The sequence below is a fragment of the Carettochelys insculpta genome, chromosome 25, assembly GCF_033958435.1.
Source record: "Carettochelys insculpta isolate YL-2023 chromosome 25, ASM3395843v1, whole genome shotgun sequence".
NCBI classification, from domain to species: Eukaryota; Metazoa; Chordata; order Testudines; family Carettochelyidae; genus Carettochelys; species Carettochelys insculpta.
The window spans coordinates 505369-516294 of record NC_134161.1 but is presented as its reverse complement, the minus strand read 5'-3'; the positions used below and the strand labels follow the sequence as shown (position 1 = coordinate 516294).

At 44.7% G+C, this 10926-nt stretch overlaps 1 protein-coding gene across 2 annotated transcripts in view; it reads left to right on the top strand.

Moving 5' to 3' along the window:
- Nucleotides 1–277: 277 nt before the first annotated feature.
- The window catches only part of DDX6 (DEAD-box helicase 6), a 33110-nt gene continuing 22461 nt past the window's right edge, over nt 278–10926 (top strand). Inside the window, exons 1-5 of one of the 2 annotated variants that reach the window (XM_074976781.1) lie at nt 278–472; nt 3765–4243; nt 6746–6809; nt 9186–9290; nt 10526–10655. In XM_074976781.1, coding sequence (XP_074832882.1) covers nt 4044–4243; nt 6746–6809; nt 9186–9290; nt 10526–10655 — 499 coding nt within the window. In that variant the 5' untranslated portion in view covers nt 278–472; nt 3765–4043. Of the gene's footprint in view, nt 473–556; nt 691–3764; nt 4244–6745; nt 6810–9185; nt 9291–10525; nt 10656–10926 lie in introns of those variants that run through there. The other variant, XM_074976780.1, reaches the window with a different exon arrangement.

Here is a 10926-nt window from a genome sequence, read left to right as displayed (position 1 = left end):
CGGGTTGCGGTGGCGCGTCGCGCGCCCGCCCGCCCGCCATTGGCGGCGCCTGTGGGGAGCCGGCGTGTCGTGTGGCGCTCGGCCCGAGCGCGCGCCGCCGGAGAGCTGGGGGCGCGCGTGCACGCGCAAGGAACCGCGCAAAACGCCGCGCGCGCTGCGCCCGCGGCCCCGGGGGAGTCACGTTGCGCGGGGCAGGGGCGGTTGAAGTGACGCCGGGAAGGAGGAGCTGACGGGCCTGCAGCGGGGGCCGGGGCCGGGGCCGGGGCCGGAGCCGAGCGCGGACTGTCCCCCTGCCCCTTTAAAAGACGCGCTCAGCGCGCGGCGGGGAAATGGCCGCGGCTAAGCGGGGGCTGGTCGGAGTCCGAGCAGGACGCCCCTACAGCTGCTCCCGCCTGCGTGAGTAGGCGGGGCCGGCCGGCCGGCGGCCCTGCAGGGGAGCGGGCACGAAAGACAGACAAGCAGCTGGTAGCAGGTGAGGGGGCGAGGAGGGACGCAGCGCGGCGCAGCATGGGCGGGACGCCGCTCGCCGGCGCGCTGAGGTAACGGGAGGCGGGGCCTGTCCGGCCGGGGAGGGGGAGGGCACACGGGAGGAAGAAGGAAGCCGCCATCTTGGAGCGTCGAATCGCCATAACAAGACACCAAGTGGGAGGCCTGTGGTACCCGGCAGCGCGGGGAGTCCACCCGGCGGCGGTGAGGAGCGGCCTGGGCGCGCGGCTCTCGCTACCAGGCATGGGGCCGCGCGGGCAGTCAGTCGCTGCTGTAGGGCAGCGTGTGGCCTGACCGGGCCATAGGGCTGGGCCAGGCCTCGCAGGCGGCCGCTGGGGGTGGGGTACAGCGCACAGGATACTTGGTGGGTCTCATTCGTCCCCGCACAGCAGGTCCCATGTGTCGGGTGCCCCTCGGGGAGGTGTTAATCAATGGGGATGGGCCCGATTGCGTCCCCAGGAGGCGGTGCTGCCGTGGGCCCGCGGGGTGGGGGTTGGAAGGGGGGAACTTGCATCTGGCAGCCTGGCCTTGAGGTCTGCCGCGAGGGGTGGGGGACCCTGCCCTGCCCTGCGGCGCACCTGCGGAACACCGCCGCACGGTGCCTGGGGCCCGCGGAGAGCAGGGGGGTGGGTCTTTTGTTCCTCCGACGCAAGTGCCGGGGTGGTCTGGTGCCCTCTGATGTGGCGCAGATACGTTTTCTGGGCTGTGGCTGTTTCTGAGGGCCGCTGCGCCGCCCATGAGGGCTCTGTACGTTTGTTGTTCAGCCCCTGGGCAGTGGCGGAGCCGCTTCGCTCTTGGCTTTGGCGTGTGGCATCGCCCCCTTCCCCGAGCGGCGCAGAAACTGCTCCGGACTCTCAAGCTAAAGCTCCGCCTTGCGGGTGAGGCGCTGTCACTCTAGTCAGAGGCCCCTGGCTGTGTGGGAGTGAAGCAGTAAGTGCTTAAACTGCTGCGCTCCATTGTTTGTTTGGGAAATTGAAACTTCTCTTTGTGTGCGTCGTGGAGAAGGCTGAGAACATGGTAGAAATTTTTAAACTCACTGAAGTCCTTGTGTTGGAGGAAATGTAGCTCGTTTCCGGAGCTACTCATCGCGGCCTCTTACTAATAAGGACTTGAAAAGACTATTGGCTTACACCCTAGCAAACAATGGAAGACATGGTACCTGGGATTACTTAGAAAGTGTCCGACCAATTTTGTGGCTCTTGTAGTAGTGTATGCTCTTTTTAGGCGAAAATAAAAGTTCCTGTGGGAAAGGAGAATGTTCACTTCAGAAGGGGGAGTGGAAGCATAGTGGCAGCAGCGTCCATAATCTGCATACGTGGTCAAAACGAAGAAAGGAAATGCTTAGAAAAAAGGGCGGTGAGCTTTGCTAGCAGAGGACACTAGTTTTCTAAACAGGGGTCATCTTTGTCCTTCAAATTTTAGGTGTCTTCCAATTTATTAAATATCTTTTTACTTCATAACATGATGTGATTTAAAGTTTTGGAATGCTAATGCATGTGTGGGTTAAGATATTTAAAGGAGTGTTGTCAGGTTAAATAGAAATGAAAGTGGGTTACTAACATTACATTAAAATTTCAAAGTTTAATTTTCTTGTCCTCCTCTGTTTATATTTCTGGTTTTCCTGTTCTAGCAATATGCTTTGATATTTGAAGAGCAATACAGAGGGCAAATGTTTAAATCCAAATATTCCCTGTCTTTAAAATGAAAATATTATTAATAAAAATCCTTCAAATTACTTTTTGGGTCTATAGTAGCGTTCCTGTAAATTAAAGGTAATTGAAATGACATCTCTGAAAATATTTCACTGATGCATATAACATGTATCATTTAAAATGACTTGATAAAGACTGGAGGAAAATATTTGTTATGTGCAGCTGGCAGTATTTCATATACTTATGTCAGTTGTTTCTCTTCCGTAGTAAGTCATTTGCTATGCCCTTACTATGAAACACAATAGGGACTGTTTGGGGGGTGGGGGGAAGAGAACTTGATTGTAAAACCTTAAAAATGGGCAGGAAGATTCAGGAGTAGATTGTAGTACCTGATTCTAGTTTAAACTGCTTTTGAAAGTGACTAGATATTGATGTCCTTTTAGGCAGTGTTAGTACTGTTTGAATTGTATGGGTGGATTTTTATCCTGGGTATGAGGAGAGGTACCTTAGTTTAAACAGTTATTAGAGTGCAGCAGTAATTCACCAGTGCCACCTTTGTTTCAGATTTATGGTGTACAGTGGATCTGCTTTTGCGTGATGATTCTGTAGGGCAAGCCTGTAAATCCTTTTTTTCCCCTTGAGAAGGACACAAGCCTGTAGACTTAAGTTGTTAATAACAATTCTTAGGTTACTTTATGGTAATTTTTCTGAAATTTTGTACTTTATATGAAGAATACAAATCATGTATATTTGGCAAACAAAATGTCAAACATTTAGTCACCTTTCAAATACTCAGTTACTTAATTTTAAATTTGTTTTCCTGTGTGTGTGTGTGTGTGTTCTGAGAAGACAGGCGCTTCAGTGACCCAATGCTTACTGTGCATGTAACTCAAAGGGGGTTATCTTAATTAAAAACATCAGTGGGAAATTTCCAATGAGATCTGTATCTGAATTTCTGTAATTAGAAAACATAAACACCGCATATTTTAACGGTTGTTGAATGTGGTAAAAGAGGAAGCTATTTTGATTGAATTAGTGACTGACTTGAATTTTTTTTTAAATTGTATGCTTACCTGCTAAAACAGTGTTCTTCAGATGACTTTCAGCCTTGTTTGCAGTATTAATGTGCTCTTCTCTCCTGCTGCTACTCCAAATTAAAATATTAAAATAGCAAGTAAAGTAACCCCACCCCACTTCTCCCTGTAAACATATACAGTAGAATTAATCACCTGTCCTTAATGTGCACCATTGTTTTATGGTGTTAAACAACTGGTGTGTTCTGCCCCAATGGTGGCTGCATTTCAAGTGTGGGTGAAGTAGTTTGTCATACCTATGTTATAGAGGTGTAGTTATTTATAAAAGATGCTAAGAGTGTGCAGTTTTACAGAGTTTCAAATGATGGAGTAAAATAATAGTTGTGTTCTCAGTTTTAAATATGGAAGATAACTTGATTTGTGACACTTGATCTTCTGGGTGTCTGTTTGAAAAGTATTAAAGATTTAGATGTTTGGGTTTTTTTGGTGCTGTTTCAATTCATATATCAAAGGTTTGTCATACAGTAATGGGATAAATTTTTACTCCTGCTATTCATGTGTTAATTGTTTTTTTTCCCTGCATCTTTTTCAGATTGAAGTGAACGAATTCAGATGTGATTCAACTTTGTTAGAGGGCTTTTTTTTAAAAAAAAAAAAAAAAAAAAAAAAGTTCTGCAAGTGCATCAGAGCAAGTTACTACTTTACTGTTGAGTGACTTACAGGTGCTTGCCTGCATTGCAATAAAGGACTCATATATTGAGCAAGACTTATTTATCTCTTCATTTTGGAGAGTCTAATAAACTGTTATTACAGTTTCTGTACTGACTTTCAAAGTTTTGAAGTCTAAAAAGACATCCTTACAAATAAAAACATGAGCACGGCCAGAACAGAAAACCCTGTTATAATGGGTCTATCCAGTCAGAATGGGCAGCTGAGAGGTCCGGTAAAACCAAGTACAGGTCCAGGAGGTGGGGGGACACAGACTCAGCAACAGATGAACCAGCTGAAAAACACCAACACAATTAATAATGGCACTCAACAGCAAGCGCAGAGTATGACCACGGCTATTAAGTAAGTATTTGGTAAGCAGCATCTTAAGTGTTTTAGTTAAGATTTCTTGTGTTTAAATCATGTCCTATTGTTCCTTTAGTATTCAATATATGGTGTCCAATGGGCAATATGGGCCTCTGAAAATTCAGAAATTATGGAATTAGACTTTCTCTGACAGATCCTACATATTTATCAGTTAGGAGAATTAAGGCATTTAGTTATGTTTTTTAACATTGGAAAAACAAAGGTTGGTGGCCTATCTTAACTCCTTTTCTTCCTTTCTTGATGTCACTTCCCCGGAGAAACACTTTCCATTCTAATCACCTGTTGAAGATTTTTGATGGGGCGAGGGGAAAATGCGGAATCTCTTTCAGCTTAATATAAGTGCAAATTATGATGTAACGAACCTGAGTCACTTCTGTTCTGAGTATTGTTGTTTCCCTGTCGTCTACCCCAGCCATACATACACATGTCAATTACATGGTTTTTAATAGATATTACTTATTAAATGCTAGAACTAGAGAAATATTTTAAGATGGAAAATCAAGATTATCATTGACCTAAACTACTCATTTTCTTTCCTCGATGATTAGCAAAGCATGGTCTAAAAATGTATAATCCCTAAATTTAAAACTTATTTTTATTACCGGCCTAGCTTAGAATAAAGTGTACATGGAACAAGTGTAACACTGTTCCTCACCACCACCACCGTACAAAATTCTGAAAATGCATTATAAAATATGTATCTGGGAGTTGGAGGAAAGAACTGTGTCCATATTCACTTTCAAGTTTTGATCTGTTATAAGAACTTAAGACTTACAGTGCATAAAGGGAAATTATAGACATCTTTATGCTTTTAACTGTGTTACTAGCTTTGAAGAAATTACTTGCCAGATGAAGAGAATGCAGTTCACAGCACTGTTCCAGCATATAGTTGTGGTTTAAATGGTCAAGACTCTTATGAGTCGGAGTCCAGCTACCAGAACATAAGTTGGGGGTTGGAAAGAAAACTTACTTTTCATGGTTGACATTGTACAGTTAGACAACTGAATTATGGTGTTCTTACTGTCAGTTGATATGAGCAGTTTACACTGTGGGGGGGTTGATAATAGGTTATGATGGACCAAACTGTTCTTATAATTATGTATTTTTTCCAGAGATTGTCTAACATTAAGGAAACTTTTTCCACTCAAGCCTCAGAGGAATAGTTGCATAGGTCTGTCTGTAAAAACAACAAGGAGACATTCAGTGTGGCTGATAGGGAGTTACAGTAACTCCTGTGCTGTGACTGTAGGTCAGTATTTGTTTCAGTTGGGGAGGCTATGGGGGGCGGGGGGGAAGCAAGGAGTCTGTAGGCAGGCCTCCAACCCAAAACAAATACTTGCCTTCAGCCACACAACACAGAATACAAACACTTACCCGGGAACCTATCCCCACAACAAACCCTGTTGCCATTTCTGTGCACATATCTAGACAAGTAACACCATTGCAAGATCTGATCGCATACGATTCACCACAGAGGGTTATATACCTGCCTATCCACTGATGTGTCCAGAAGTGCCAGCAGTGGCCCTCTGCTATGTATTTTGGGCAGTTATCTGCAACAAAAGGATAAATGGTCACATCTGACATCAAGAAGGGGAACAACCCTAAACCTGTTGGAACATTTTAACCCCCCTGGACATCCAGTGAATGATATAAAAGTAGATATCCTTCTCCCAAAACAAAACTTGATTACACAGGGAAACGGCTGAATGGGAGTTCATTTGCCTCATAGGCCTCAATAGAGATCTAAATTGGCTAATGCTCTACAGTGGCAGCTTTCCCTCATTGGAGATCCATATCTCCCTGTCAGCTACATTGAATGGCCCTGATCTCCCTGACTTACAGTGGATAGTAACTTTCTTACTTGTATGCCTGCCTTTGTATTTCCACTTCAGTTATCTGGTAAACTTTGGTGGCTAAAACCCACTTCATCTCCTGATAAACTGGTGACTCTTTAAGGTGCTACAGGACTCCTCATTGTGTCGTGTCATTCTCCCCCCCCCGAATTCAGCTGCTTGTTTTGTTTGGTTCTGAAAGAGTGAGAGAATCTTGACGAGGTGAACAGTTCCTGGTCATATTTCATAGTGGTAGTGAGTAACTAAATGGTTTAAGATAAACAAAACACTTCTGATTGACCTCATTAAGCTTGCTTCTTTGGTGCATTTGCATTGTGACATTTAAACTGGTGCTATTTAGACAGAAGTATGATGCTCTAAAATTGGGACTTGAATGCAGGAACTTCTGACTTCTAATTCTTGTTTTGTCACGGACCTCTTTACCTTTGGGGGGAGTGAGGGGTCACAGTCCTCCTTGCTTTGGGCAAATAACTTAAGTTCTCTGTCCTTCAGTTTCCTCCATTGGTAAAACAGATACTTAACCTCACAGGAGGGTTGAGGTTTTATGTTTAATTTGTACAAGTTACTAATTGTTACTAAGACAGAAACATGACTTAGAAATATTAATACTTTTGTGTTGCAGACCTGGTGATGACTGGAAGAAGACTTTAAAACTCCCTCCAAAGGATCTGAGAATCAAAACTTCGGTAAGAATTTTTTAAAGGTAACTACAAGTATGTGCTTGAGGGGGTCTGAGAAATGGCAGTGATGGTGTCCTAAAAGAATCTACTTTTAAAGAATCAAGAGGAGAAAATACATGTTCTTAGCAGGGCTGTCAGTTAACACCTGCCATTAATACAGGGCAGAATTAATGGGTTAAAAAAATTAACACATGTTAAGTGTTAACTGACAGTCCTAAAGAAAATCAAATGCCCCATTTGTGGCAGTAAGAGAGAGCTGCAGGCCCACAGGGAGACAGGCAGGGACATCCCTGTTTGGCTCCCTGAAAGACAGAGTGAGCTGGGAGTCAAGGGTTAATTTAAAATTAACTGTTGACTCCACACAATTTCCTGCTGCATTGCTCTGTGCTGTTGATGGGTAAACGGAGTCCCCAGGCATGGCCAGTGTGGTGGAGCTGCAGGGGAGAGCTAGTAAAGCCCAGGGCGTGTGAGACACTGTCAGGGGGATTTTGAGAGGCAGGCAGGCAGACCCTGGGCATCTCCAGTGCACAAGCAATGCACGGCTCAGCTTCTCTAAACGCTCCCTCAAAAGTGGTGGGGGCGAATTCCTGTAGGGGCTCTGTATTGGGAAGAGGCTTCATTGCTGTAAATTTAAGCAAACTGCACACAAAGGGAGATGCAGGGATGTGCTTTGAATGGGTTTTATAGTCCAGCGTTACCCCCAACCCTCCTGGACAGAGTCGCTTCTCCCCTCCTTCCTGGTCAAGCCAGGCAACAGAGTACCACCTTGCCTCAAGGGGATTATTGGTCACTGTTGTGATGGTGAGAGTTTGATGCCAACAGGTGTGAATGCATCCTGGCATTGAGTATTCCTTGTCCCCTCCTGAGATCTCCCTAGTCTCTAGAGTGCATCTCCCCCACCCCTTTTTTTCCCCCAAGATGTGTGGAGAGGGGAAGAATAGTCCCCGAACATGCCCAGTGCCACGTGGGCACTAATAGAGCCCACCCAAGTGTTATATTTGTCATCACAGAAGTTAACTGTGGAGTTGCAGTGGCTTTTTCCTCAGTCTGTATTCCTGAGTCACCCCCGTTGATAGGTGAGTATGTTCTTCAGAGGTGAGGGAGGAGTGTCAGAAAGGAACATATTACACCCATCCGAGATTTTAATTTCTTAAGGTGCCAGGCCAATCCCAGAGTCTTCCAGCCGTGCAGCCCCCCTCCCCCCCGCCCCCGTTGGCCCTTCATTTTCTGTTCCAGTGACTTCATAGGAATATCCCAGTGTAAACTAGCTATTGATTCAGGGGGGCGGTGGGGGGAGCTGAAATTGACCCCCGGATCTTGAGTAGTTTTGGCCAGGTGCCTGATTTCTTATTTGAATCATCAGTTCCATAATTTCTTGCCCTGCTTGCTTGCTGACAGTTCACTTGCACATTTCTCTAGTGCTAAAGTTTATAGATTCCCAAAGAAAAACTGTGTAAACATTCTTTCAATGACCAGACTTTATGTGACATTAACCAGACTCCGTAAAATGCAGTGTTTATTTACCGTTGCACTTTTTTTGGCCATTTGGCACAAAACAAATCGCTTCTCAAATACTGTCAGTACAGTAAACCTGCTAGTTATGCGGGGTTTGCGTTCTAGGAATGCAACCTTGGCGTAACTCAGATTTTTGCACAAATTGAGGGGAGATGGGAACTAGGTTGCTGCTTGGTTCCCAGCTCCCCTGGGCTCCCAGAGTGTTGGGGGAACTAGGGGGCATCCTGGTTCCCCTCTCCTGATGGCTTGTGACCTGGGAGACTGACCAGCCCTTTGTAAGGGGAAGGGATCTGGGAGCCAGTTTGCTGCTTGGTTCCCACCTCCCTGCCCCTTAGGAGACATGGGAAACTGTCCAGCCATGAGCTGGTCAGTTTCCCAGGTGGCTTCTGGCTCCCCTCCCCTTTCAGAGCTGAGAAACTGACATCGGCTGCTGCCACTCACGCAGGAGGCAAATCCTGCATCTCCATGCAAACAGCCCCCTGCCCCCCCATCCCTACCATAAACTCTGTGCACTTCCCACTGGGGCTCAGGGGGTAGATAGTGTTGTTGTTAACAGCATGATTAATCGCAATTTTTTTAATTGCTTGACAGCCCTAGTTCTTAGAGATACTTGGCAGATGTTTCCCTTCTTTCTAAAGTATGTTGAAACTCTGAGGATATAATTTTATTTACAGTACAAATATTACAGGATGAAGTTTGTTAATGCTTGCTGCAAAACAGAGTACGTTGGTTGTGTGTATAGATTTTTGTGAACTACTCTGTATGATAGAGGGTCGAAAAGGTTTTTATTTTTAGTCTGCTGTTTCCCTTACAGTAGTCTGACTGAATGTGTATGAAGTGGTCTTACGCGTTTTCTTGATTACTTAGGATGTGACCTCCACAAAAGGAAATGAGTTTGAAGATTATTGTCTGAAACGGGAGTTACTGATGGGAATTTTTGAAATGGGCTGGGAAAAACCATCTCCTATTCAGGTTAGTGCAGACGAGATTCTCTGTATCACATGCTGATGGCTTCATCTTATGTATCTCATAGCCATTTAAAGCTTTTGAGTATCTGTAAGTTAATGCTTCACAGCACAATTTCTGAGAAACTTAATTCATGTTACACTATATACCTAGTAACGTAGGAATTAGACTGGACACGTTATTCTTCTGTACGTTGTAGAGCAGTTAGGGGATTGTGGGGCCCAGTTTGCCAAGATGTTTCAAGTGTGTAAGTAGTCCCATTGATTTCACCAGATTTCTCTTTTTTTGCTTTCGTGGACAAACTTGAAAGCTCTGGCTTGATCTAAAGCACTATAGAGGTTGTTGCCCCAAAACAAATCTCTGTAGAGTTCTACTGCAGTTCATATCACTCGTTAGTTGCAGCCCACTTCTTAGTGCCAGTCTAATCACAAACCTCTCAGGCAAGATGGGACAAAGGGTGATAGAATGCACTTTGGAAGCTGGTAAGGTCCTTACACTCCCATTCTCTGAGGCTTTGTGATCTGTACCTTTGCATGCTATTTTCAGTAGCTTTTTTTTTTTAAATTAAGTGCTGGAGAGGGACTAGAGTACACATAATGGGGCTGTTCCAGCTCATCAGGGGAAACCTGAAACAAGGCACTTTCAGCACTTCTCTTCAGTGAGAGACTCTTCTGTGATTTGGTTTGTGAATAGTTTTATACTCCTACTGAACATAGTCTTTGACTCTGGCGCTGTCTCCACAAAGAATGTTTTAAACTTCAAAAGCTATTAAACCTTTTTTTTCCCCCCACAATGTAATGTTAAAATATGTTCTGTCTTGAAGTCACACAGTTGGTTTTTCCTGAAGTGGGAGAAAGCATGGAGAGAGTTCCTCTCCCCCATGTGATGGTTTGGTTGCATTTCTCATCATTCTGTGCTTGTACCTAGTACATATGTACCCTCCAACAGGATATTTCCTGTGGTAGCTGTTCCATTCACTCTACCTATGACCAGGCTAGATTAGTGGGACATTTGATCAATGAGGTGTTGGAGCAGAGTTATCACAACTGGGTTGGTAAAGGGGTCTTGCCTTGTTACGTTTTTCCTCATTCTAAAGAGGCTTGTGAGGACCATGCTGTCTTTTATTATTTTTATTTATATAGTTGTCCTGTCCTTATTGGATTTAGCGTTCAGCAGCCCATCATATTTTTTGAGTTGTACTTTAGGTTTTGTTGTTGCATTGTACTGTGCTCCTTTTTCAGGAGGAGAGTATTCCCATTGCTTTATCTGGTAGAGATATCTTGGCTAGAGCTAAAAATGGAACGGGCAAGAGTGGAGCCTACCTCATTCCCTTACTTGAACGTCTAGACTTAAAGAAGGACAATATACAGGGTGAGTTGAAGTTGGTTCTGCCTGAAGCTCTATCTGCGAGCTAACGTGAGTAGCCCTGCTGCTGCACACTAGTATTTATAGGATGGAATCTATGGTTTAAAGGTGTCAGAATAGCTTGATGGTCTGCAGACATATGCCTAAAATTCATGGCTGGGAATTTGGACACACGTTGAATTGAAATAGTCTCCAAGACTTCTTTAGAAGTCTCAACTGTTGAGATTTTTCCTCCTCCTTATTTATATTCCCTGAGAAGTGTGGTGTTACAGATAGC